The sequence below is a fragment of the Cololabis saira genome, chromosome 19 (genome assembly GCF_033807715.1).
Source record: "Cololabis saira isolate AMF1-May2022 chromosome 19, fColSai1.1, whole genome shotgun sequence".
Lineage (NCBI taxonomy): Eukaryota > Metazoa > Chordata > Actinopteri > Beloniformes > Belonidae > Cololabis > Cololabis saira.
This window is the reverse complement of record NC_084605.1, coordinates 32,343,750-32,368,104: the sequence shown is the minus strand read 5'-3', so window position 1 is coordinate 32,368,104 and position 24,355 is coordinate 32,343,750. Positions and strand designations below refer to the sequence as shown.

The 24,355-nt window shown below is 37.5% G+C and overlaps 2 protein-coding genes across 4 annotated transcripts; one reads left to right on the top strand and one right to left on the bottom strand.

Annotated features, from left to right (window-relative positions):
• The first annotated feature begins 620 nt into the window (after positions 1–620).
• Positions 621–4,353, top strand: LOC133419146 (voltage-dependent anion-selective channel protein 2-like). Its single transcript, XM_061708159.1, has 9 exons — positions 621–778; positions 1,872–1,943; positions 2,066–2,115; positions 2,404–2,556; positions 2,642–2,694; positions 2,780–3,007; positions 3,160–3,310; positions 3,403–3,460; positions 3,545–4,353. The coding sequence occupies exons 2-9, from the start codon at positions 1,877–1,879 to the stop codon at positions 3,634–3,636; spliced, it is 852 nt and encodes a 283-aa protein (XP_061564143.1). The 5' UTR covers positions 621–778; positions 1,872–1,876; the 3' UTR covers positions 3,637–4,353.
• Positions 4,354–4,433: 80 nt separating this feature from the next.
• On the bottom strand, positions 4,434–14,059 carry LOC133419388 (catechol O-methyltransferase domain-containing protein 1-like). Of its 3 annotated transcripts, none has more exons than XM_061708546.1 (7): positions 13,947–14,059; positions 12,432–12,556; positions 12,191–12,296; positions 11,275–11,393; positions 7,700–7,754; positions 4,903–5,036; positions 4,434–4,822 (listed from the first exon to the last, which is right to left on the bottom strand). In XM_061708546.1, exons 2-7 carry the CDS (start codon positions 12,534–12,536, stop codon positions 4,670–4,672), a joined length of 672 nt encoding a protein of 223 aa, XP_061564530.1. In that variant the 5' UTR covers positions 12,537–12,556; positions 13,947–14,059; the 3' UTR covers positions 4,434–4,669. The 3 variants fall into 3 exon arrangements, with proteins under 3 accessions (XP_061564530.1, XP_061564529.1, XP_061564528.1); XM_061708545.1 differs by lacking the exon at positions 13,947–14,059 and adding an exon at positions 13,475–13,624; XM_061708544.1 differs by lacking the exon at positions 13,947–14,059 and adding an exon at positions 13,224–13,248.
• Between the last annotated feature and the right edge of the window lie 10,296 nt (positions 14,060–24,355).

Below are 24,355 nucleotides of genomic sequence, written 5' to 3'. Positions count from 1 at the left end.
TGGAATAACCAAATATAGCACATACAGAACAAAACCCCAACTTGTTTAAAGTGATTATTCTAGATTACTAGATTAAGGTCCATTGTATTTAATTGTGTTATTTGTGAATCCAGTATATGGCCAGTAATGAGGAATAATCTGATTCTCAACAGATCTTAAAATCATATACATAAGGCCTCAGATGACACGTAACATATTATCAATATTGTTAGTTTTGTGTGGTGGAAGCATAGATGTGCTTTAAGTATGATTTGATAGGGCATTGAACTATCCATCAAAATTCTAACATAACGAAAATTAATGCTAATTGCACTTAAGGTCACATATTTAAGGTTATATACTTTAAGCAGTTTTTAAACTAAAAAGTTAAATTCTCAGTAAGTGCTCCACCTGACCAGTCAGCTGCCACATTACCGGAAGTGCGTTCGGCGTATTGGTTACCATGGTGATATAGAAGTCTTTCGCTCGCCGGTGTGCTGCAAGCATAAATGTACCATAGATGATGATATAAGACAGATGGGAATAATTATAATTCCAGTTGCAAATAACCACACAATCGCTTTTTGAACAATATGGCAGATGACTAAAACGTCGCAATGCCGTTGTAATTTCCCTCAGGCGCAGAGTGGACAGCCATATGCAGGGGTCCTGCCGAGCCGAGGTCAGCGGTGTCTCCTTATCCTCCATGACGTCCTACACCGGTTTCTCTCACTTTTCCTGAGATTTTCTAACCTGACAAGTTGACTGCGACGTACTGAAGAAGAAGAAACGAGTCTCGGTAGGTAACGAAGCGTGAGGTTCATTTGGCGGCTTTCAGACGTCCATTAATCCGGCGGAACCCCAGTTAACCCTGGGGAGTTTAAACTTCATAACCCATTAGACGAGCGGGTCACGTGGTGTCACCGCCACCAAACTAACCCCGACTTGTGGAAATAAATACGAAGGAGCGAAGGAAATTCGTGTAATTCCCATAGCTTTCAACACTGTATTGCACAATGTAGTTCTTTTCAATGTGACTTTGCTAACTGCTAATTTTGTCCTAGTGAGATAGCCATTCTCCCCCAGACCATTCATATTAAACATAGTTTATCATAATATTATTCATGTGTGTAATATACATTCATGTGTAGAATGCTATTTCTTTTGCAATTTTTGCTTTTGGTTTCTAATACCAATTTTAGTCTTTGCACTTGTAACACAAGTGAAGCCCTTAAGAAAATACAAAAAAACAATCTCAATTCTTTTGCAAAGTAAATAATAGGGAATAAAACTGCAATGCTGCTACAAAACAAAAAAAGCCAGCGTTCATGTCTGCAGGTACAAGTTTTTATTGTGAATATAAAATTGATATTGGCAGTGGTTACAAACACCACATTTAATATAATCTTCTTATATTTGTGTATTTTTCAAATATTTTTATTATTATAATATGATAGTAACAACCTGTTTTATTAAAGCTGGACCAATAATGTAGTTGGCTGAGTAACTAAATAATTGGGATAGTCCAGAATATCTACCAAAATATCAGGAAACGTCCAGCTGATTAACAGGCAGGCACATCTCCAGGCAGCCCTGTATTGTTCAACATGTGACACTGTGCCTTGTTTAATTATCAAATGTGGTTTTAAAATGTATGTAGTAATGCTTAAATGAGTGAATTTGGGCATCATTTGTTATTTCAAAGGGATGCAAAAAAGAAAATAAGCTTGACGTGATTTAATAAATAAACACATGAAAGAAAGAGAAAGAAACTGGCATCATAAATGGGTCATCGGCTGTCAAGATTTCTAAAAATCAGCACCAGCCATAGAAAAGTCCATATAAATGAGCCTCTAGTTTTTGTTGTACTCTAAAACTCTCTTTTATCACAGGCATAATGGCAGTTCCTCCAACATATGCAGACCTGGGAAAATCAGCCAAGGATATCTTCAACAAGGGATACGGTAACTGGCAAGATAAATGACTTTCCCTGAATGTTTATTTGCTGACTTGCAGAAGAGAGGTCTGGCGTTTGAGTAGTTTTCCCAGTGCAGGAAGTAGCTGCTCACTGTCACTGTGTTTGCAGGGTTTGGACTGGTTAAGCTTGATGTGAAGACCAAGTCATCAAATGGAGTGGTAAGTTTAAATGTTACTTTGGTTATATAATGGTGTACTGTCCATGATTATTTGCTTAGTTTTGTTTTCTTTGTTGATATGTGAGATATAGAATTATTCACATATGTGCCATCTGATACCAATCAGATTAGTGTTTAATAATTGGCTGAAACATTGTTTTGAGTACGACCCTTAGATCTGGGTAGTATCAACCAGTCTTTAATCACAAGTGTATTCCAGCCTGGCAAAATAGTGAAACTTTTCAACCTGTGGTGTTTCCCGGTTAATTTCCTCTAATGTTCCCTTCAGGAATTTAAAACGACTGGCTTGTCCAACATAGACACCAGCAAGGTCACTGGTGCACTGGAAACCAAGTACAAATGGTCTGAATATGGGCTGACGTTCACAGAGAAGTGGACCACAGAAAACACACTTGGAACGGAAGTTTGTGTTGAAGATCAGGTAAATAGAAAAATCTCTGCTGTCGATTGTCCTAATTGTTAAAAAGTTCTAAATTACTGACGGAAATATTCCTTTGTCGTTTCAGATTACCAAAGGACTGAAACTTACTTTTGATACTACATTTTCACCCAACACTGGGCAAGTTAGATCCTTATTTGTAATTAATTAAAGAAGAATACTTGTGTTCTCATATTCTCAGTTTTCATTTTTCTTCTTTTCACAGGAAGAAAAGCGGAAAGGTCAAGACCGCTTATAAAAGGGAATACGTCAATGCCGGAGTTGATGTAGATTTAGATTTCGCTGGTCCCACTATTCATGGAGCAGCAGTGGCTGGTTATGAAGGATGGCTGGCGGGCTACCAGATGTCCCTCGACACAGCCAAATCTAAGATGACCCAGAGCAACTTCTCTATCGGTTACAAGACTGGGGACTTCCAGCTCCACACCAATGTGTATGACTTCAAAATAGTTAAAACACGTGAATGAAACAGTAGAACTTTAACTCTGAGGAATTAAGCCTGAAGAACTCCCTTAGTCACGGTTGTATATTTCAGGTGAAACCATTTTTCCAGTGGTGTTAACTTTCTTCTTTGTTTTCACTCAGAAATGATGGTTCAGAGTTTGGTGGATCCATTTATCAGAAGGTAAATGACAAACTGGAGACCGCTGTGAATCTCGCCTGGACGGCAGGCAGCAACGGCACTCGCTTTGGAATCGCTGCTAAATACCAGTTAGACTCCACCGCTTCCATATCAGTAAGATCCCAGTTGAAAAACTGCCGTTTGCTGAAAGTTTATGCATTTTAAGGACTGATCCAGTGCTGACGATTTAATGTTTTTTTCTCCAGGCTAAGGTGAATAATGCCAGCTTGGTAGGAATTGGTTACACTCAGACTTTGCGGCCTGGTAAGAACCATCTCCGTCACAGAAAAAGTTATAAAATCACTTGGAAATATGCATATCGTGTCAATTACTTGAAATATATTGCAGGTATGAAACTCATCCTCTCAGCGTTGGTGGATGGGAAGAACATTAATGCTGGCGGTCACAAGCTCGGGCTGGGTCTGGAACTGGAAGCATGAGGATCACCTTCTTTCATGTCAAAAGAGGGAAAAATAGCAGAATCAGGCCTCCAGCGTTTGTTTGGTCCGCAACAGCCATCAGGTCAAAAAAAAAAAGTGGAATCCCTGTACACAAGCACCGATAATATGTAATCATGTTCTCCCACTATAATGTTATTGTGATTATGTCACTTCAAGGATCAATAAACCCTGCAAGTTTATCATCCATGATGATAGAAAAACTCCCCGCTTGGTGTTGAAAGTTGGCTTCTTTAGTTTGACAATCCAGGAGTTGTTCCAAAGGCAAATCCTTGTGACTGCTGAGGTTTGATCATGTAGGAATGTAAATCTGAGCTGTTTCTTTGCACAGTAGAATATACCTTTTATTCAAGCTCTTATTCCTGTTTTATTTGCACATTACATTTATATTTTCGTAGTGTTGTGCTGTGTCAGAAGGTGAATTTAACAATATATGATTTTAAGAGTGAAGCCAATGCTTCATTTCTTTTTCCTAGAGGCTTTATCATGCTGTATAACGGGTTTTAGACCCCTATTAAGAGTGCTTATTAGCTGCAAGATGATGCTGAATGCCTTTTTATTTTCCTCATTGTGACTCAAGTGAAAGGCTGGCTAAATCTCCCACGTCCCTTGCCATGTGAGGACTGCAAAACTATTCAGGGAGCAGTTTGTGTGTTCTTGTGTGTCTACCTTTACAATAAAGTCCAGGAATTAAACCTTTTTTTTTTCTGTCATGTAATGTGAATGCACTACATCACGAGCAAAGGATTCAATCAATGAAACCAGAAGGAATTTGTTTTATTCAATCTCTTTATTACATAATTCAAACACTACACTTTCAACTATAAAATAGGCACATGTAACAATATATGTAACATAATGAACATACTGTGGTGTGTAATCACACTCTGTTTTCCCTACCATGTTCTGACCACCATACTGTAATCATTATGTTGATCGTAACTTTAAAATTATACTGCAATGGTTTTTCAGCTTGACAAAATCAGTACATTTTAGCACTTGTCAATAATAATTCTTACAGTTTGACTGCCAACGTGAGCCCATCTCCCACTGGGAGCATGCTCAGTGTAACTCGAGTATCTTTGTGCAACTTCTTGTTCAACTTGTCAATAGCCACAGTGTCTGCATCACCTTTAGATGGATTAAGAACCTGGCCGCCCCACAGCACCTGCAACATCAGAGAGATATCCGTTAAGACAAACTTACAATTTGAAATAACTCAAATTTTTGTCGTGTTGAAGCTCTTACATTGTCAATTGCAACAATACCCCCTTCTCTCAAGAGCTCCAGGGCCTTTTCATAGTAGTGGTCATAATTAACTTTGTCTGCATCAATAAAGACAAAGTCAAACGTTTCAGCCTGGCCAGAAGAGACGAGATCATCTGGAAGAAAGAAGATGAAATCAGAAATAAGACACAGCTGGAGGCTGTTGTCCCAGACAAGCTGGCACTGGTGCTGGTACAGCAGAACAATGTGCAGCTCTAAGCAGATCAGGTCACCATAATGCAGATTAACAAATCGGTAAGCTTTTGGAATGAAAAATAATATCATAAAAAGATCATCTCCAGCAGTAGCATTTAGCCCCTAGCCATTATGTAATTTACTCTGATATTGTACCTAAACAATGTTGCAAAGAGACTTCAAGATTGCCTGCTTTACATCTTATTTCTCTCTTAAATTCAACTTTTAAATTACAGAATAATTTTGTAAATCTAAATTTCATCTAAAGGCTGATTTTAGCTATTTTCATTTTGTTGTAACGCTGCCTGAAGTTCTCAATCGGTCCGTTTATGTCAATCCTCCATCATATGTCATCAACAGAGAAGATGGATCATCTGGAGGTGTGCAGAGGAATGAGTTGGTTTTTATGTGCTTTTGATTGTAGCCACTACTAACGAGGAAATACGGTGACTTGTCTTCAGACTCGCTCTCTAAGCTCTGTAAGCTGCTCTTCATCAGGCAGACTTGCAGAGGTGGGGGCAAGTTTCACTGCTGTGTTTGTAGTAATCCAAAAAAATGTTGCTTTCACTGCCTTGAATGCCTAGAAAATCGTTAAAACATTTATTTTTGAGGGTTTATGGCTTTAATGGAAACGAAGGGGCCCTTGACTGGCCCTACCTAAACCTTGTTTGTTATGAAGTGGGTCTTTTAATACAAAACATATATTCAACATCCTGTAAGCCAAACACACCATTAAATAACCTCTGCAGTATTACCATCTGCTGCATCATCACTCATTTTTATAGCAGATGTTTAGACACTGGCTCAGTACAGGAATTAATCTTTGATTATTTTGATGACTATTAACTCTACGTGTATGGTTACTCCATGTAGAAGTATTTATAGCCTTGGATGTCTAAATTACTGACTTCACATCTTTCTAGAGGGACCAATGCTGCTGGTTCAGGTATGAATTGAAATATGTATATCCTCTTACTGGAAACAAAACTACTTAAAAGGAGCATGAGGCTCCTTTTAAGAAATGAGACTCTCTAGCGCCACCCTTCACCACGACGGCCGTCGGGGGTACTGCAGCCAACAGTGAAGCCGGCACAGGAGAATGAGGAGAACGCACATGCGAATTGCAGCACATTTTGCAGCACACAGCCTGTTCAAGGCAACGGAGAGATACACTAGAGGGCTCATTCTTTTTGGTTTGGAACGCTTCATCTGACATTATTACTAGAAAACTTAAAACGTATACGATTTTTTTTCATAAATCCTGCCTCAAGCTCCTTTAAGGAAAATACTACTAGAAATAAGAATAAAATTAATTTAAAACTTGACGCATTATTATTCTTCTTGTGAAATCACGTGCGAGAAACGTTTAACTTCAGGAGTAGCTGATGAGGTTAAAAAAACAATGATTACAGAGAGAAGAAGAGCGGGACCGAGTAAGAGACCAAACAAGTCATGTTGGACAGCGTCGTAAAAAAGCGACTTAACCAAAGTGCCTATAAGACGACCCACTGAGCTAAAAATAAAAGAAGTTCCTTTAATGATGTGTTATAAAGAAATGCCTCACTGATTAAATATAATTTTACTTTGGACTATGGTTTAATTGCAGTCAAAAGGACTGACAGCTCCAGAGAAATGAGATAAACTGTGGTTGTGAAATAACATAAATCTTAACAAGACATATTTGGACAGTTGCACTGTCTCTAGCTTAGCTAAGGGTTTATATTTCAACTCCATGTTAAACCCCTGCAGGGCATTAGACAGTCATCTAAAACCCCAGAGCACATGCGGTCTAACCTGCAGCTGAGGTTTAGGCTTAATTACAATGTCCTAAAAAAACAGTCCCAGCAACTACTAGAGGTCTTTTCTTTCCTGCATCTGTGCTTAAACCTGATACAGGTTAGTTAAAACACAAGTCATTTCTTTATCATAAGTAGACATGTATCTCACCTTTCCCTCATTTATTTTTATTTGAACAAAAAAAAAAAAGACACAGCTCTAGCCATCTTCAGCAATAATTCTCTGTCTCTTTCCATGATCAATACATAGATCAGTCAATTAAATTTCACATGCTCCAATGAACCAGCTGTGGACTTTAATTAGTCTATAGTCTGCCAGTTGGTACATTGTCTGCTGTTTGACTGATTTCATGGGCATGTGTGATAATGAGGTTCATTACAGCATATCAATTATAATTCCTGGCTTCTGCTTAAATTGCAATTTTATGCGACAGATTTGAGTTGCTCATTGAGGCTATTAGGAGGTCCTTTCACGTCTTATCAGTCTGTGTAACTTCAAGTGCTCCTGAAAGTGCCAGTTCATGTCAATGGTTACGGTTCAAGCACAATCCAGACTGAGCACTTGGTGGTTGAGATCACATCCTTCAATTATTAGATTAGATAGATTAAGTTAACTCAAAATGTTCTGGTTTAGGTAGCACCATGTTAAACTGGAGCTACGTTAGCCACACATGCTAACTGACAACTGGAGCCTTATCCAAGGAAAAATGAAGACATCAAAACATCCAAATAAAACAGTGTAATTCCAGTCAAATGTGCACATTAATTTAAGAGAAAAATGACTATACCTAGAGTTTTCATGGCTGGCTGAATCTGTAGGTTAATTTTATGCTCAACTCCAGCCTGCGAACAAAAAGACAACAAAGAAATTATTATCTTGTAAGAACATAAAAGACGCAGTATACATATACATACATACACACATACATGTAGACATCTTGCATTTTTATTCTTTTATGGAATATGCTGAATCAAAATGACATATGGTACATTTTGAACAATAATACAAGGAAGAAATAACCTCTTCTTTACTGTAAACAATAAGAATAAACTTATTTTCCCCACTGACTAAGCCTCTGTTCCAGTTCATTTTGGCACCAAATAATTTCCTAGAGTCTAACAAGTTTGCCCAACTGCGCAACCCAGGAGTTCTGCCCCCTGTTGATGGTCTCTATGATAAGATCAGGCCATTATGTTTGGACAATGCAAGAGACATTACATGCCCGGCACCAAAAGCCCCAGACCAGAAGAGCACACAGAACACGATGATGGTCTGAACTCACTAGTTTCCCCAGTGCATATTGACTAATGGACAGAATACAGTGGTCAATATGCAGGCGTTAGGGTTGCAGTTTTTCCAGCTCAGGCAGTTGGCAAAGTTTAAACTTATCCTTATTTGCAGCACTTTAAAACAGTAATCCATGCATTTATCACCAGCCGGCTGGACTACGGTAATGCTCTCTATGTAGGGGTTCGGGGATGTTTTACTGCTCATCTGCAGATGGTTCAGACCGCAGCACACCTTTTAACTGGTCCAGATACACTAATTGTGGACTTTTTTTCTACTTATATACATATATATATATATATATATATATATATATATATATATATATATATATATATATATATATATATATATTTTATGTCAATGGAAAATTCTGTGGGGCAATACTGTAGATGTGTATACAACATGTGAGCATTTATGAATAAATATCTTGCTAACCGCCTGACAAAAATTCAAGTTATTGCCTCTGCATTTCTCCCTTATCAGTTCAAAAAGTGGTTTAAAGTGACAACATTAGTAACCTGGTAACCTCTTTTTGACAACCATTTAAGGGGTGTGTATGAAGCTAATGAATGCAAATGTGGACAGCTTTTGTTTCCACTCCACATCTTAATCCTTGAAAACTTTGAGGCCTGATTTCTCACAAAAACTAGTTTGGGAAATGGCAACATTCAAATGGTCACATCTTCTTCAATTATTTTCAGATAGACATCGCTGGAAAGCTCATAAACTACACTTTCAGAATCTGTACATACTGTAACTCAAAATGACCCTCGGGAGACGTGTTCCTGGTTTTTCCCACGGCTGGACACATATAACAAACACAAATTCAATTAATTCCAACCTTACACTATAACTGCCCCCTAGCAAAGCCCTGATTAAAATAACAAAAGTCTGAGCACGGCGGGACCGGAGAGGAAACCCCATCATGTGGAGACTTCTGCATCAGGAGGGGGACGTCACCCCAGCCACTGCTCGCCTATCAATTCAATTCAATTCTATTTATATAGCGTCTATTACAACAGAAGTTGTCTCCAGGCACTTTCCAAAGACCCAGAACATGACCCCCGAGCAATTGTTACATAAACAGTGGCAAGGAAAAACTCCCCTTTAAGAGGGAAGAAACCTTGAGCAGGACCTGGATCATAAGGGGGGGCAATCCTGCTGGAGGCCAGTTAGGCAGAGCAGGAAAAGAGAAAACAGACAGAGAGAATGAAGAACAGAGAAAGGAGAGACACAGACACAATGGCTAACTGGTGCACTAAAGGGATGACCACACAAGCAGGTGTAGACAGCAGACACTGAGGCGGTCAGACTGCAGGTCAGGATGTCAGCAAGCATATAGCAGACATCTACACAGAGAGATGGAAGCAGCAGTGGGATGGTCAGAGGGGGGACTGCAGCTCAGCATGCAGCTCCTAAAGCTCCGGCCTGCAAACATGCACAAAAGAAAAAAGGAGGGGGCAGACCAGCACAACAAACTACATGAACAATGGAGAACAATGAAGCTTATGAGATACTTCAAATGAATAACTGAAGGTTGATCTGAATAAAGGAAAGAGAAGAAGAGGAGAGAAGGAGGGGTGATGGGCACCGCTCAGTGGATCGTGTTGGTGCCCCCCTGCAGCGTAGGCCTATAGCAGCATATCTACAACAAAGCTATATGTTTGAGACAAACTAATATACTGTAGTCTTGTTTTATAGCTGCAGCTATGACTGATCCTGATCGAAAATAACTCCAAGGTTTCTCACAGTTGTACTGGAGGCCATCGCAAAATAATTTAATCCCTTCATAAGATGCTTGGGACCAAAAATAATAACCTCTGTTTTATCTGAATTTCCAAGCAAAACATCTGTGGACATCCAGTCCTTGATGTAGACATGCCTTAAGTTTAGCTAATGGTTCTGTTTCATCTGACATCATACAAAAATACAGCTGCGTATCCTCAGCATAGCAATGAACACTGATTCTGTGGTTCTAAATTATACTTTCCAAGAGCTGCATGTATAAACTGAACAAGAATGGCCCTAGCACGGAATCCTGTGGGACACCATAGCAGGCCCTCGTCCGTTCTGAAGAAACTTCAAGTACATTAACAAACTGGAATCTGTCAGATATGATTTAAACCAACGTAGAGCTGTCCCTTTAATCCCAACAACAGCAGCACTGAGGTCCAGTAGAACCAGTATGGACACTAATCCCTTATCTGAGGCCATAAGAAGGTCATTTGTGACTCGAACGAGTGCCGTTTCTGTGCTACGATGTATTCTGAAAAACTTTAAATAGATAATTTATATACAAATACACTGTATATATCTATATATATATATCTATACAAATGATCACATAAATGGCTTGCAACTACCTTTTCCACAATTTTAGATACAAATGGAAGGTTAGAAGTGGTCTATACAGTAATTAGCTAAAATGTCTGGGTCAAGAGAGGGAGGAGCAGTCCAGTAACGCCATCCAAAGGACAGCAATCTGGATTTTTTTTTTTCTGAATGACTTCAAGGATTAATTTCTCATCAAAACTGTTGCCTTCTAAAACTTATTTATTATTAGCCTTTAGCCTTTCCTATTGGAGAGGAATGTAAAATAAATAAATAAATAACTAGCTAGACATTGTTTTCAGGGCTTTTTGTTCCTTGTGTACACGGCCACAGCAATCCTGATTCCTTCATTCTTTGATACAACGTCTGTACAGTTTTGGACTTTCCCGCCAGCATGTAAAGCACTCCCCCACCTTGTTGCCAATGGTTCGATACATTCTGTACCAGTGGACATGGCTGTGAATGGCAAGAATACTACAACCATTTTTAATGAGAAAGAAAATGAGTTGGTATGGCTGGCCAGATTAAAACCCTTGCTGTGTTTAACCATGAAAAGACTGACAACAGTTCCACATTCAGATTTATGCAAACATTTCAAGCAGGACTACTGTAACTGCGTGTTACCGGTGCTGTATGATAATCCTCTGCACTTGTCAGCACTTTGTAGTATAGGAATACAACTATTTTACACACCAACATAATAATGAGTTTATAATAACACATAATACACATGAGATATACCTCTTTCCAAAAGGGTTTGCCAATGTTGGTGTAGACTTCATTGATATCACACGCGACCACGACTCCGTCTTCAGGCAAGGCCAGTGCCATGTTTAGTGTGTTGTAGCCTGTGTAAACTCCTGCAAATGCAGTGAGAACGTGCCTTTAATCATAGTCTAACTATAGACATGCAAAAAAGGCCACATTTGCGTTCGTTGGCAGGCCTGATCTCACTTGATGTAAATGAAAAACTTAAAGACAAATTAATTTATACAGCACGATAGCACATATTTGTCCTAAATGCTTTTACTACATCTCCCTCTATCTTATGACCAAATTCCCCTAGCTGCATTTCTCCCAGAGAAAGCTGATTTCCTGGCAGCAGATACGTCTAACCAGGCTTTTTAATCATTTTTACATGAGTTCAGCGCTGGACAGGCTGCAACAGCATCGCAGTGGGATAAAAGGAGACAATAGCAACAGGCAAGAATGTGTTCTTTTTCTTTCTGTAATAATTTAATTCCACTTTAAAATTAAAATATCTCTTAATTTCAAAAGGTAGGAAATAAATTCCAGTAGATATTACTTTTTTTTCAGGTCCATAATATAAAACTGATATGAGGCCTTATAATAGAAGAAGCTTGCAAGGCAAAATTATAAACCACAGTTGATGTATGCATGAAAACTTATTAGCAACTAATTGATTGCAATAATAATAATAATAATAGTAATAATAATAATAAAAAACGTATTTAAAAAAATGCAGAAATATGACTAACCAAACCAAATATCAAGGTATAAATGAAGCTGAATAAGTTAATTTATAACACCATACACTTTCATTATTTTAGATAAAATTCATGCTTTGTGGGGAAAAAACTCCACAGTGGCATCATCGTCATCATCATTCTTGAACGCTTGAACCTTATACACTTACCAATCTCTATTGCCTTCTTTGCTTTTATTAGTTTGGCCAGATTGGCCATGAATTGCGCCTGCTCACAGGCCACCATCATGATGTTCCAGGAGTCTTCCATCGTTCTCTGAAAACAACAAGCAGAAACCAGTTGCATAGATTTCTCCGATTACTCTGTAAAACCTGATTACATCTTATGATACTGGCCTCTGCTTGTGCCTGAGCACTTAAGCAAGTATTCCAGATGCTGAGCCATACCCACCAGTCTGAGCTTCTTCAGCACCGGATGCTCCCTCATGGAGTGATCCAGGACGTACTGCAGCAGCGGGTCCTTCACTCGACTAGAGTGACTTTTGGCGATGCTCATTCTGGGAGATTTACTTTTTCCTGAGGAAAATAATAACCATTTTTCCCTTGAGAACACAATAATGTCAGGAAACCATCCAGCCACACAATACATCTTTTAGTACACAGTTAATTAATTTAGATTATACCTAACAGAGATGATCTCAGTGGGCATAATTGAATTATTGCAAGAATTAATGCAGCAAATTGTGAGACAATGCAAACTGACAGCTGTAGAATAAGAAGAGGAATGAATTGCACCAGATGGATTTCCTAAGTGACTTAAGGAACTGTAAACACTGAAATGTTAGTTTTCCTACAGGTATGCTGTTTTTTTATTTAAAATAATAATAATAATAAATTGTATTTATAGAGCGCATTTTCACCTGAAGAACAAGTCTCAAAGCGCTTACAATAAAGATTAGAAAAAAAAGAAAAAATAGAAAATAAAAATAAAAGAGAAATAAAAATTAAAAAAAATAAAATAAAATAAAATAATTAAAAAAAAAAAAAGTAAAGTAAAACACAAACTTCTTTTCGCAATAATACTATTATTTATGGATTGCATCCATTCACAATTATCAATACACAACTTCCTTGTCTCTAAAGCGACCTGGAAAACACTGAGAAAGTCATGAAACTGCGGTCCAACTGGATAACGCAACACATAGATTCAACACGTTTATTCTACGATATAAATACAACCAACCCGTTTCCATGTGAGCGAATCTGTTTGTATAAACCCGTAGTTTTATTGGGGAGAAAAGAAAGACACGCAGAGAAAATAGATTCATCCTCAGCTTACTTCTAATCTAATCCGTATAAAAAGATTAATTTAATTATTTCCCTCCTTTGACGGCATTACGCAACCGCGCCGTGACCCGCAAGGTTACCTGCTGATAAAGGTACAGTCCTGCCAGGTACCGGCACATAAACGCACTTTAACGACATCGCTCTTACCAAAGAAATAGCCTACGACAAAAACGACCCCCAGTGTGACGGATCCGACCAGCGCCTGCTGGGAAACATTGTGAAAAGTCATGGTTATTATTAAAGTTTGAACGACAAGCTCATTATCACGGGACGCGACTGCAGTTCAAACGCTTCCGTGTTGACTTTACCGTAACGACTGTAGTAGACGCGACGCAGGAATGGGACGCAAATAATTCAACTAGTCAAGTGTATTTAAAAAAGACCCAACAATGTAAAGCGCGTGTAACACCGACCAGCAATGACGAAGGAGAACAAAGTCGACTGCAGCCAAACAAACTTGACATTGTAGTGGCTCACGAACAGGACACTGTTTAGTTTCAGCTCTTTTTGTTCCCAAACTCCTACATTATTATAGATGCTGCACGGAGACCAAGGCGTGGGATTTAAACCCACAAACTGTTTGAAACATCAGCCAGCAACAACACGAAAACAAACTCACCGCTGTAGCAGTAAAAGAGGCTGGTCTGCTTCAGGTCCAGACACTAAATGCACAATTTCCTACAATAATGAGATGGTCAGTCGTGCATGTGTGATGAAAATGATCACATGACCGGTTACAATCCACAATACAAACGCCCTCTGTCCAACTGTAACGGGGCGTGCACACACACAGATGGCCCATTTACTGGAGGATGTCAGGAGTTATTACAAAGATTGTGTCAGAAGTGCCCTGAAGTGAAAAAAAAAAAGAAAGAAAAGACCCTGCACACTTATATAAAAGAGTAGTGCATTGAGAACGTTTCTACTGTCATCTCTCACAAATAAATGTCATGCGCAATGGTATTCACATTTCTTATAACTACCTAATGCTGCGTTCCATTTACCTCGGAAGTCGGTACTGGGAACTGGGAATGACGTCACAGCCGAGTTATCAGCGTTCCAGTTACAAAGTAGGAAAACAAGTTTGTAGTTCGCATATACCACATGAAAAATGTAAATTACATTATAGCAGCATATATATGCCGAACAATACTTGTATACGACTGATTTAGTGTGACCAAAACTAGAATGAAGTGCTACGAATTTTTACAGAGCTCTCTTAACTGTTTACAACCGGGGCAGCCAACTTGGAATCTGAACTCGGGGGTGGTGAAGACTCTCCCACTTTCCCAGTGGGAAATCCCACTTCGAAGGGCGTTCCAGTTCAAAAATCCAACTGGGAACTGGGAAATCCCCACTTCCGAGGACAAATGGAACGCGGCATAAGTACCTTACTTTACATGATTGCAAATATCTTTTTAATTCATGTACATTATGCATTCACATCTTCTCATTGTGTACTAAAGGAACTAGAGCCATACAACAACCTATATGTATTTATTACATAAACCTGTTAATAAAAAAGGCAAAGCCTATAATAAGCAAGAATATACACAAACTTCTACCGGAAGATGTTTTCCTTAATTTTAAAGCTTGAAATTATCTTTAAAAGTTGTCTAAATAGGTGAATGCATAACCATGTTTTTACTAAAGAAAAATTGTGTTTTGAAAGTGAATTGAAAAGTACTTCAATAATGCCAAAAGGAAATGTAATTGTTTAATCGTGTAATAGTCAAGTCAAGTCAAGTCAGCTTTATTTATAAAGCACTTAAAAAACACCAACATGGTCCAAAGTGCTGGACAGGCAAATGGAAGACAAAACACCATAAGGCACAAGGCACATAAATAAAACAATCATGATAAGTTAAGTGAATAAAATAATAAGCAAATTGAACAGATATTTAATTTCATTAAATAAATACTGATTCTTTTGTGTTTATCTCTATTGCAGCATTGCTGACAAAGTCTCTGAGAGAAGTACTTCATTGATATTGTTCAGAGAATACTGCACTGTCCATGATCTTGTGTAACATCCTTCCCTCAAGCATCTCTTTGGGCTCTAGATAAGTCACCCAGCCAGCCTTATTCATCAGTTTCTTTAGTTTCTTTGAGTAGTGGCTCTGGTGCTGTTGGCCCATCACATGACTCTAGGTAAAACTTCACCCTTTAACCCAGAATTATAAAAGACTTATTCAACATGTTCTAGGAAACACTTCTAAGGCTTCTCCAAAAAGTCACCTTTTTATGGACAACTCAATGTGCTTCTATTACATATTTTAGTACAAAGCAAGAGTAATCATGGCCCTCTGCTGGTGATGCCTGTGAACTGATCTCATTATTAATACATCATTTGGATTTTAAATCATTGTAATTAACATGTAACTGGATTTTCAGCCACTGTTGAAGAGGTGTGTTTAGTTTAGTTTAGTTACAATTTAGGTCAGTGTTCTTCATTGGACTATCCATCAATTCTCATTCACCATTAGCTTGTCCTCTGCCAATACTGTGTTTACTCTGGGCTAGTTTTGAGCAATGATCCCAAGGACAGAAAAATCGACAGAAAGGCTGAAAAAAAGAGCATAATCAAAGTACTGGAATGTTCCAGTCAAAGTTTAGACCTTAACCTGGTTGGCATATTGTTGCAGGACTTGTGTGGATAACAGTGTATAAACAAATGCAAACCTCAACAAATTCATGCAAAGTTGCTGAAACAAAAGGAGGGGTTGTAATCCCTCTTTCAACATGAGAGACTGATAATGTTTTTAAGGAAATATATTACAAAGTTACTGATTCTAAGGTTGATTCTACAATCAATAGTTTTTTTATACACATCTTCTGCATTTTGCCTTACATTTGGCTAAATAATGAAGCTTCACAATATGTCATGAGAGTGTAGTACCGTCTGTATTTTAATCAGTTTGATAAGCGAGATGAGCGGAGGAAAGAACATTTACATTTTTACTGATAATTACAGTCAGTGAATAATGTAATGTTTTCTTAACTTTACACTTTACAGCTATTATTCATTAAATGTTATATTTTACACATGTTTGCATTAGATTCCTTTACAATTAATTTCACAGCCGTACATGCACAAATAATGTTTATATGAAAAAAAAAATGGTAAAAATAAATAGATTATTTTTATGAGCTGTTTTGTTGCACTTGTGGCTTCTTCGCATTTTGCAGCGTGATGCATCCTAAGTGTTTAGGGTGGGACATTGTTCTGGTCTCACCAGCTGATCGGTTATCCAGTAACACAGATCAAATAATTACAGTTCATTTCAGGCATTGCTCAGGTAAATGTGATCATTTTATGAGCTTTGAACATGTATAATCTGTTTTTCCTAATGTTTGTGAGCCTAGAATTCTTAACATGACTCCTTTCGGTAATACGCTTGATTTACATGAATTGGTTGTTTCTGTCTCTGCATCATTGATAAGCTGACACATTTATTTGAGTCAGGTGTTCAGTGGGGAAACATGTAAAACATGCAGAAAGCCTCCAGAACCAGAGCTGCCAAATGCTGAGATAAGGTGTTTACCTTCTATATACATTTTTATACCAACAACAATCTTTTTTTTTCCTGGCTTTCCTTTAATACCGTTTATTAAATGGCTTTGCGTAGTGAGTAACTTCTTTTGCAAGTTTATCTGTGGGATTTATTCACCCTAGTCATTAATAACTAATACATAGCACGGGGGAAATTAACAAAAATGCATCAAATCATTTGTTATATTTTTATAACAAAAACCTTAACAACAACAACAACAATAATAATAATAATAATAATAATAATAATAATAATAATAATAATAATAATAATAATAATAATAATAATAATAATAATAATAATAATAATAATAATAATACATCTTTATTTCTAAAGCACTTTTCAATACATAGAACTTTAGCACAAAGTGTTTTACATATTTGAAAATAATACAAGTAAAAAAAAACCTTAAGCCTTTGACTTTCTTTCCTCTCTTTCCTTGTAAAATGTGTCAACAAAAGCTTGAAGATACAGATGTAGTGCAGATGTTCGGACACCGAGGGGCGGCATTGTCCTGGTAATGACGTTTGCTTGCGCTACTGTTAAGACATCTCCTAAGTGAATTATTGTGGACTGCAGATTAGTTCTTAGGTTGACTAAGTAACTGAAAGCTTTCCTTTAAATATTGAGTTGTATTAAATACAAAATTTAAAGTCAAACTACATGTGCGTTTTTTTTAATTGTTGATCTTTCAGAACATCAGGGCAAATTTAATTTTCCTTTTTTTCTTTTCAATCAAATCAAATCAAATCAAATCAAATCAAATATAGATTTAATTTTTTTTTTTTTTTGCTGTAGCAATATGACAATGTGCTTTAACTCTCTAATGCTCTTTCTAAATGTCAGTAGGTAAAAATGATGATAATGTTAAAATACTGCTACTACTTCTACTCCTACTTTCTACTACTATTACTACTACTAATAATAATAACACACTTACAACTGTGTGACTTTGAAACATTGAGATGCAGTGATTGCAAATCACGACCATGTAGAAGAAAATATTGGAAAAGAAAAAGATTGTATAGTTGATTTTTAAGGTGCTCTTTTCATCAAGATCTGGTTCTGTTGTGTGTATGTGTGTGTGTGTGTGTGTGTGTGTGTGTGTGTGTGTGTGTGTGTGTGTGTGTGTGTGTGTGTGTGTGTGTGTGTGTGTGTGTTTTAAATGTTTATCTGTCTGTCATGCCCTGATGAATACCTGATCTTGGTTTTGCAGTACCCAGCAGGCCTGGCCACAGGTGCCTCTGCTGCTGGGAACTTTACAGCTGGATGGCTGAGGTGAGCATCTTGCCTTTGGGCAAAGCTCTTTGGTGAGTAAACACTATTAATCAATTTTGTGGTCTGTCAGAACAATGACTTTTATTTTATTTTATTCCGTTTTATTTATAGGCTAGTCTGATTCAAGTCTATGACATGTTTTATGACTTCACTTGTAGTGAGAATGATGTTCCTTGAAATGTGCAAACCTACTTTCTAAGTGTGATGAGAAAATAATCTGCTTTTATGGTCCACTTTCAGAGAAATTGTGAGACAATGATCTTTTCGTACATAACATTTCAGAGCACTTTATGAGTCAAGTGACATGCTGTGTTAACCGTCCTCCTCGTTACTCGCTGTTACATTTTATTACTTAGCAAAGATGCCCCACAAACTCTGCTCCTCGCATTCTTCTCTCTCACAGACGATGAAATGTCATGCAAGTCTTCTTGTCTCATCTCCCAAGTTTGACTTTGGCAGCAGTCTTTCTCTTTGACTGACAGATGAGCGAGCGGTACAGCTCCATCAGAAAGTGCAGTTGGACAGTCTGATTTGACAGGCCTCTTCAGACCAAATATACTCCTTGTTCCTGGCACTACATCAACTTGACAACAGGAAAGATGGTAATAAAAAAAACATGATTCGGTCATCTATACTCTGATATACATTTCAGTGTGAAAGAAAAGAAAAAAAGCCTTCCAGGTAGTTTCTTCCCATCATGCTTTCTAAGCTTTTTCAATACTTTTGTACAATAATATGTAACATTTAAATGTTTAAAACTGATGAATTGGGGTGGTGCCAATATGGAATCTATAACTCAATGAAATCTCAGCTTTTGTAGGATTTGTTTAATTAGCTTTTTATACAGAAGCGTGCAAACAAGCAGTACCAAATCTGTCAGTAAAAATTAGTTTGTTTCAATTTTAAGACACCAAAACCCACAATGGTCGCTGACGTCGCTTAAAAATCATCATCATTCATTCATCATTTTCTGAAAACCGACTAATACAAATCATTGTTTCACTGAATCATTTAAAGAACCAACAAAGTATAATAAACACCAGACAAAAACTAATGAAACTAGCCTGGACAAAATTTATAGGACATTAACTTAATACTTTGTTGCACAACCTTTTGAGGCGATCAGTGCAATCAAGTGATTTCTGTAACTCTAAAAAGGTGTTTTGGCCCACTTCTTGTTAGTAAACTGCTCCAGCTGTCTCAGGTTCAAAGGGTTGATTGTCCAGATTTCATGTTTCAAGTTTTTTGATAAATCAGGGCTTATAGAAGGACACTTCAGAATAGTCCAGTGCTTTATTATCAGTCATTCTTGGTTGTTTTGGGTGATTATCTCATTGTAGGACCCATGACCTGCAACCGAGACCAAGCTTTCTGACACTGTAAAGTAGGGGTGGGTATTGGGAAGGACCTCACGATACGATACGCATCACGATACTTGAGCCACGATACGATACACATTGCGATATCCCGATTATTATATTCTACATAGTTCACCGAAAAATTTAAAAATGCATTACACATCTTAAAATCCAAGTTGTATATATGTTTTATTATAACTATACAAGCTAAAGTTACAACTTATTTGTATATGTTTTTCATATTATATACATCATATGAAATTAACATTAAATTTAGTATGAGGTTGCTTTAATTATGTGGCAAATGATAATAAACACAAGAAAGATGGGTACTAAAACCAAGGACAGGCACAGTGATCAGTCAGTATAGATATAAATCCATAAATAAATAAACCTCTGTCCATTATTTTTCATTTTTTAAGGACAGGCAATTGTGTTATATAAAAAAATAAATTATAAAATGAAATAAAACGTGAAATAAAACCTGAGCTCAGTGCAGGGCCCTCCCAGGGTTGGTAGAGAGTGGCAATGCCCAGGACTGTCACTTAGGTAGGAGCACTGGGTGATATAATGGGAAAAAAATCGGGGATAAAAAATAATAAAAAAAAAATAAAAAAATCAATATTTAAATTTTTAATATCGATATTGAATCGGCTGGAAAAGTATCGCGATATATTCTCATCGATATTTTTGCCCACCCCTACTGTAAAGTGTATTTTGTTCCATAATACCCTGATAGTCAGGAAATGTCATTGTACCTGCACAGATTTAAGACACCCTATGCAGCAAAGCAGCCCCCAACATAACCGAGCCTCCTCTGTGTTTCACAATAGATAGTCTTCTTTTCTTTTGAAGCCTTCACTTTTACATATTTGCACATGAGCTGATATGATCTGCTAGAAAGACTCGTGAGATGCTAATTACAGGACACAGTTAAGCATCAGTTTTCAGAAAATAATAAACTATTGGTTTCATTGTTAGTAACAAGTCATTTCAGTGACTAGTGTGGGTTTTTGTGTCTTTAATGGAAGGGTACCAGCAGGTTTGTTTCCACACGTGCTTGCACAGCCAACGTGCTTCCGCAGCAGATTGAAAAGACCGTAAATGTAGCTAGTCATTTATAACTTTTAATAATGACCTTTTCCTTCTTTGTTTTATGTACACTTTAGTTTTTCAAAATACATTACACCTTCCAGATGGAGGCCAGTACCACAAATGTAGCTTTACGGTGGTCAATCTGAAGGTGTCAAAAACACGAACGTGGACACCGCTCACAACATGCTGGCCTCCCTGCTATGATTAACAACAGCCATTTATAATGTGCTTAGTCAGAAACATAACAGAGCATTTAATGTGTTGTGACCGAATGATGGTCATTTAAATGGGCAGACATTTAAATGGGGGTCGACTTTGTTTTTAGTGTTAAGCTCTTTGTGCTGCATTTTATGTACTGTACGAAAAGGGCTATATCAATAAAGTTTGATTTGATTTGAAATAGATAATAAAAGCTGCTGTGTGACATGTCACTGACACAAAAAAATCATTACAATTCATCAGAGCGCTCACTCATGAACGTGACAACTTTGGAAAACGAGAACATGCGAAACTGGAATGATAATGAAAGCAAAAAAGCATCCTCAGGAAGAATCTCTGTCCAGATTAGTGACATCTGTCATCCGTCATCAGTGATCATCGTCACTTATATTTTACTACCCTTGTTTTTATTTATACACTTGAATTTTGTTCTGTTTGTGTACCGAAACCACACGCTTAGGTTTCTGCATCTACTTGTTTAAGGTTAAGGCATCATATGATTTGATTTCAGTTGGGGAAATATTAAGTCTTGATTTAAGTTACATCTCTCAGTGTTTCACTTTCAACCAGAGAAGTCAATATTGTGTTGTCAGGAGTTCTAGCACATTCATGATCGACAGACATTGTTGGTTATAGAAACTGGATTTGCAGAGAATACTCGTGCCGATGCATCAAACTTAGCATGACTGAGCATGTTTAATCAATAAGTAAAATGACGACCAGTACATTTTTTATATAACAATTTTCATTATACTCTTGCAAAAATAGCTTCTATCTATTTTGTATGTCCACTTTATCCAGGGTCACAGGGGTCTGCTGGAGCTCATCCCAGTCCAGCACCAGTGAAAGGCAAGGGTGCACGCTGGACAGGTCGCCAGTCTTTCACAGGGTGACATTGACATAAATAAATGAATACATACATCAAAATTAACTGCTGTATTAGAAAACGACTGCACTATTTTTTCTGCACAATCATTTGCAGACATTAACCGTAGGCCTGGCAGGCAGTATATAAAATATCAATAATTTGAAAGGTCCCAAATGTGCTTTTCCTGACATTCAAAGGTTCAAGACTGACTTCAAACAGTAATAGATCCAGTTTTCAGGCTGTCTGTCTGTCATTTTAAGAGCTCCATGATTAATTCATCAGTGTTAGATGTTTTTTTATGCAATTAATGCACGGCCACAGGAAGTTGTGATCTATTCATTAAATATTCGTGTACTTGTGCTGTCATCACTTGACTTTGTAAATTCTCATCATTGTGATATGGTTATATTCTGCCCTCTCATTTAGCATAAAATGCTTAAACCTAAATGATTCATGGCAACCATTTACATAATTTTATAATTAAATCACAACCTGATGGATTGGAATTTATTAATGCTGAAAGTACATGTGCCACAAATGTGCTATACTAATTAATATCCTCAGTTATCATTGGCGCGTTGCTCACTCGGCGGGGGTCTGGTTATGGGGTAGAAATAATGCAATGCAACAACATTATCTGTGCATTTAAGTGAGAATGTCCTGGAGTGATGGCCACAATATGCATTTGCCAAAATAACTTAATATTGCAATCTGTTTTATCAGAGTTGTCACATGCTCTTGCTAATCATGTCGAACACTGTAAAGATTAAGGCTAATGCGTTTCCATCTTTTAGCTCCAGAATGAGACTGCGGGGTGTTTTTAATTGTGATGCACACTTTTCTAGCAGCGCACAATACTGTATACCACACATGCTCTTAGTAACATACTTTATCCTGCAAACGAGTGAAAGGGACATAGATTTCCTGACTAATCGCTACATTGCCTGTAGTAATGACATTTTTAGTCAGAAGCAGTGACCTCCAGTCTTTATCTTCAGTTGAGATACTTCTCATGAAAATATAGCACGATTTTGCTGTTTCTGGCATCTGAAGTTTAAACTTTGGCTTTATTAGTTTTATGCTATGATTATTATCGACTGGATATACTTTGGTTATGGTCTTTTGGGGCGTGGAAAGTAAATTGATTCTACACTTGAAACCTTCTTTAAAAAGAAAAAACAACAAAAAAATCTGTCGTGGATTGTTGTGGACATTATCATTTTCAAATATACAGGACTGTCTCAGAAAATTAGAATATTGTGATAAAGTCCTTTATTTTCTATAATGCAATTAAAAAAACAAAAATGTCATATATTCTGGATTCATTACAAATCAACTGAAATATTGCAAGCCTTGTATTATTTTAATATTGCTGATTATGGCTTACAGTTTAAGATTAAGATTCCCAGAATATTCTGATTTTTTGAGATAGGATATTTGAGTTTTCTTAAGCTGTAAGCCATGATCAGCTATATTAAAATAATAAAAGGCTTGCAATATTTCAGTTGATTTGTAATGAATCCAGAATGTATGACTTTTTTGTTTTTGTAATTACATTACAGAAAATCACAATATTCAAATTTTCTGAGACAGTCCTGTATGTATATTTATGCAGTTTATTATTTTGGCTGTGAAAAGGGCAAGATGAGTCAAAAGTATTGATGTTATTAGAAAAACTGGACGACCCAAACATGAAGTACCTGTAATAAGTGATGTTTTGAAAATGTATTTGGGATCGAGGGTGATTCAGGAACACCCAAATCCAGTATTTGATTTTATTTCATTTCATTTTATCTTTCTATCTTTCTGATGGGTCATTGTTGATTAAAAAACAAAGAAACAAAAAAACACCAGTATGGTGTCTAACGTGTCTTGTCTTCTTTTTTGTGCCCTACTGTGTCCAAAAATACCATTGAAATCCTGTGGAGTTGCCTGTCTGTAAATCTATGCAGCGATGTGCAATTTGGCATTGATTTGGATAATCTTTCTTGAGGCAGTTGTTGCCACGGACACTTTGCAAACAAAATTCCAGTTTCCATATTGGGATGGAGGCAGAAGTCTTCTGTTTATTTCACCCCACAACGCCCACGTCATAATGTAAATTATATGAGCGGGAGCCAGGACAGTCTGACACCGCGTCTTCAAAGGCTGGGAAACATTTTCTGGAGCAACACAACTTCCAAGTTAGGTCATGCACTATGTTTGGTAAAGCATTCATGTAAACCCTGCTGAAAATCCACACAAAGAACCAAACAAATAACATCCCTCACCAGGGCTAGGAGTTTGATAACCTTGACCGCTGATGTCGGGAGAACAATGTGGTGCTCAGCGTAGACAAAATGATGAGATGGATATCGACTTCTGGAGGACTCTGTCTGAGCACATTCCCTTCAGCATCGGTGGCTGCCCAGCGGAGACGGTAGAGAACAGCAAGTTCATGAGTGTGCAGAACTCGGAGCACCTGAGCTGGAATAAAAACACCTCAGCAATTACAAAACGAGCCCAGCAAAGATTACACTTCCTGAAGAGGCTGAAACGAAACCTGTGTCCCCTCCAGCACGCTCAAGCCCGTTGCAGAGGCCTACTGGAGAATGTTCTGATGTACTGGATGTCAACAGGGTACTCAGGTTGCAGTGTGCCAGACAGAAAAGCCTGG

Bases quoted from the DNA above. Each gene is read 5' to 3' on its own strand.
- LOC133419146 (XM_061708159.1), top strand. From the start codon at position 1,877: ATGGCAGTTCCTCCAACATATGCAGACCTGGGAAAATCAGCCAAGGAT. The intron at 2,557-2,641 runs GTAAATAGAAAA...TTGTCGTTTCAG, and splicing joins AAGTTTGTGTTGAAGATCAG to ATTACCAAAGGACTGAAACT. The intron at 3,008-3,159 runs GTATGACTTCAA...GTTTTCACTCAG, and splicing joins TTCCAGCTCCACACCAATGT to AAATGATGGTTCAGAGTTTG.
- LOC133419388 (XM_061708545.1), bottom strand. From the start codon at position 13,556: ATGACTTTTCACAATGTTTCCCAGCAGGCGCTGGTCGGATCCGTCACA. The intron at 7,755-11,274 runs GTATATCTCATG...TTTTGTTCGCAG, and splicing joins GCAAACCCTTTTGGAAAGAG to GCTGGAGTTGAGCATAAAAT. The intron at 4,823-4,902 runs GTAAGAGCTTCA...CTGATGTTGCAG, and splicing joins GTATTGTTGCAATTGACAAT to GTGCTGTGGGGCGGCCAGGT.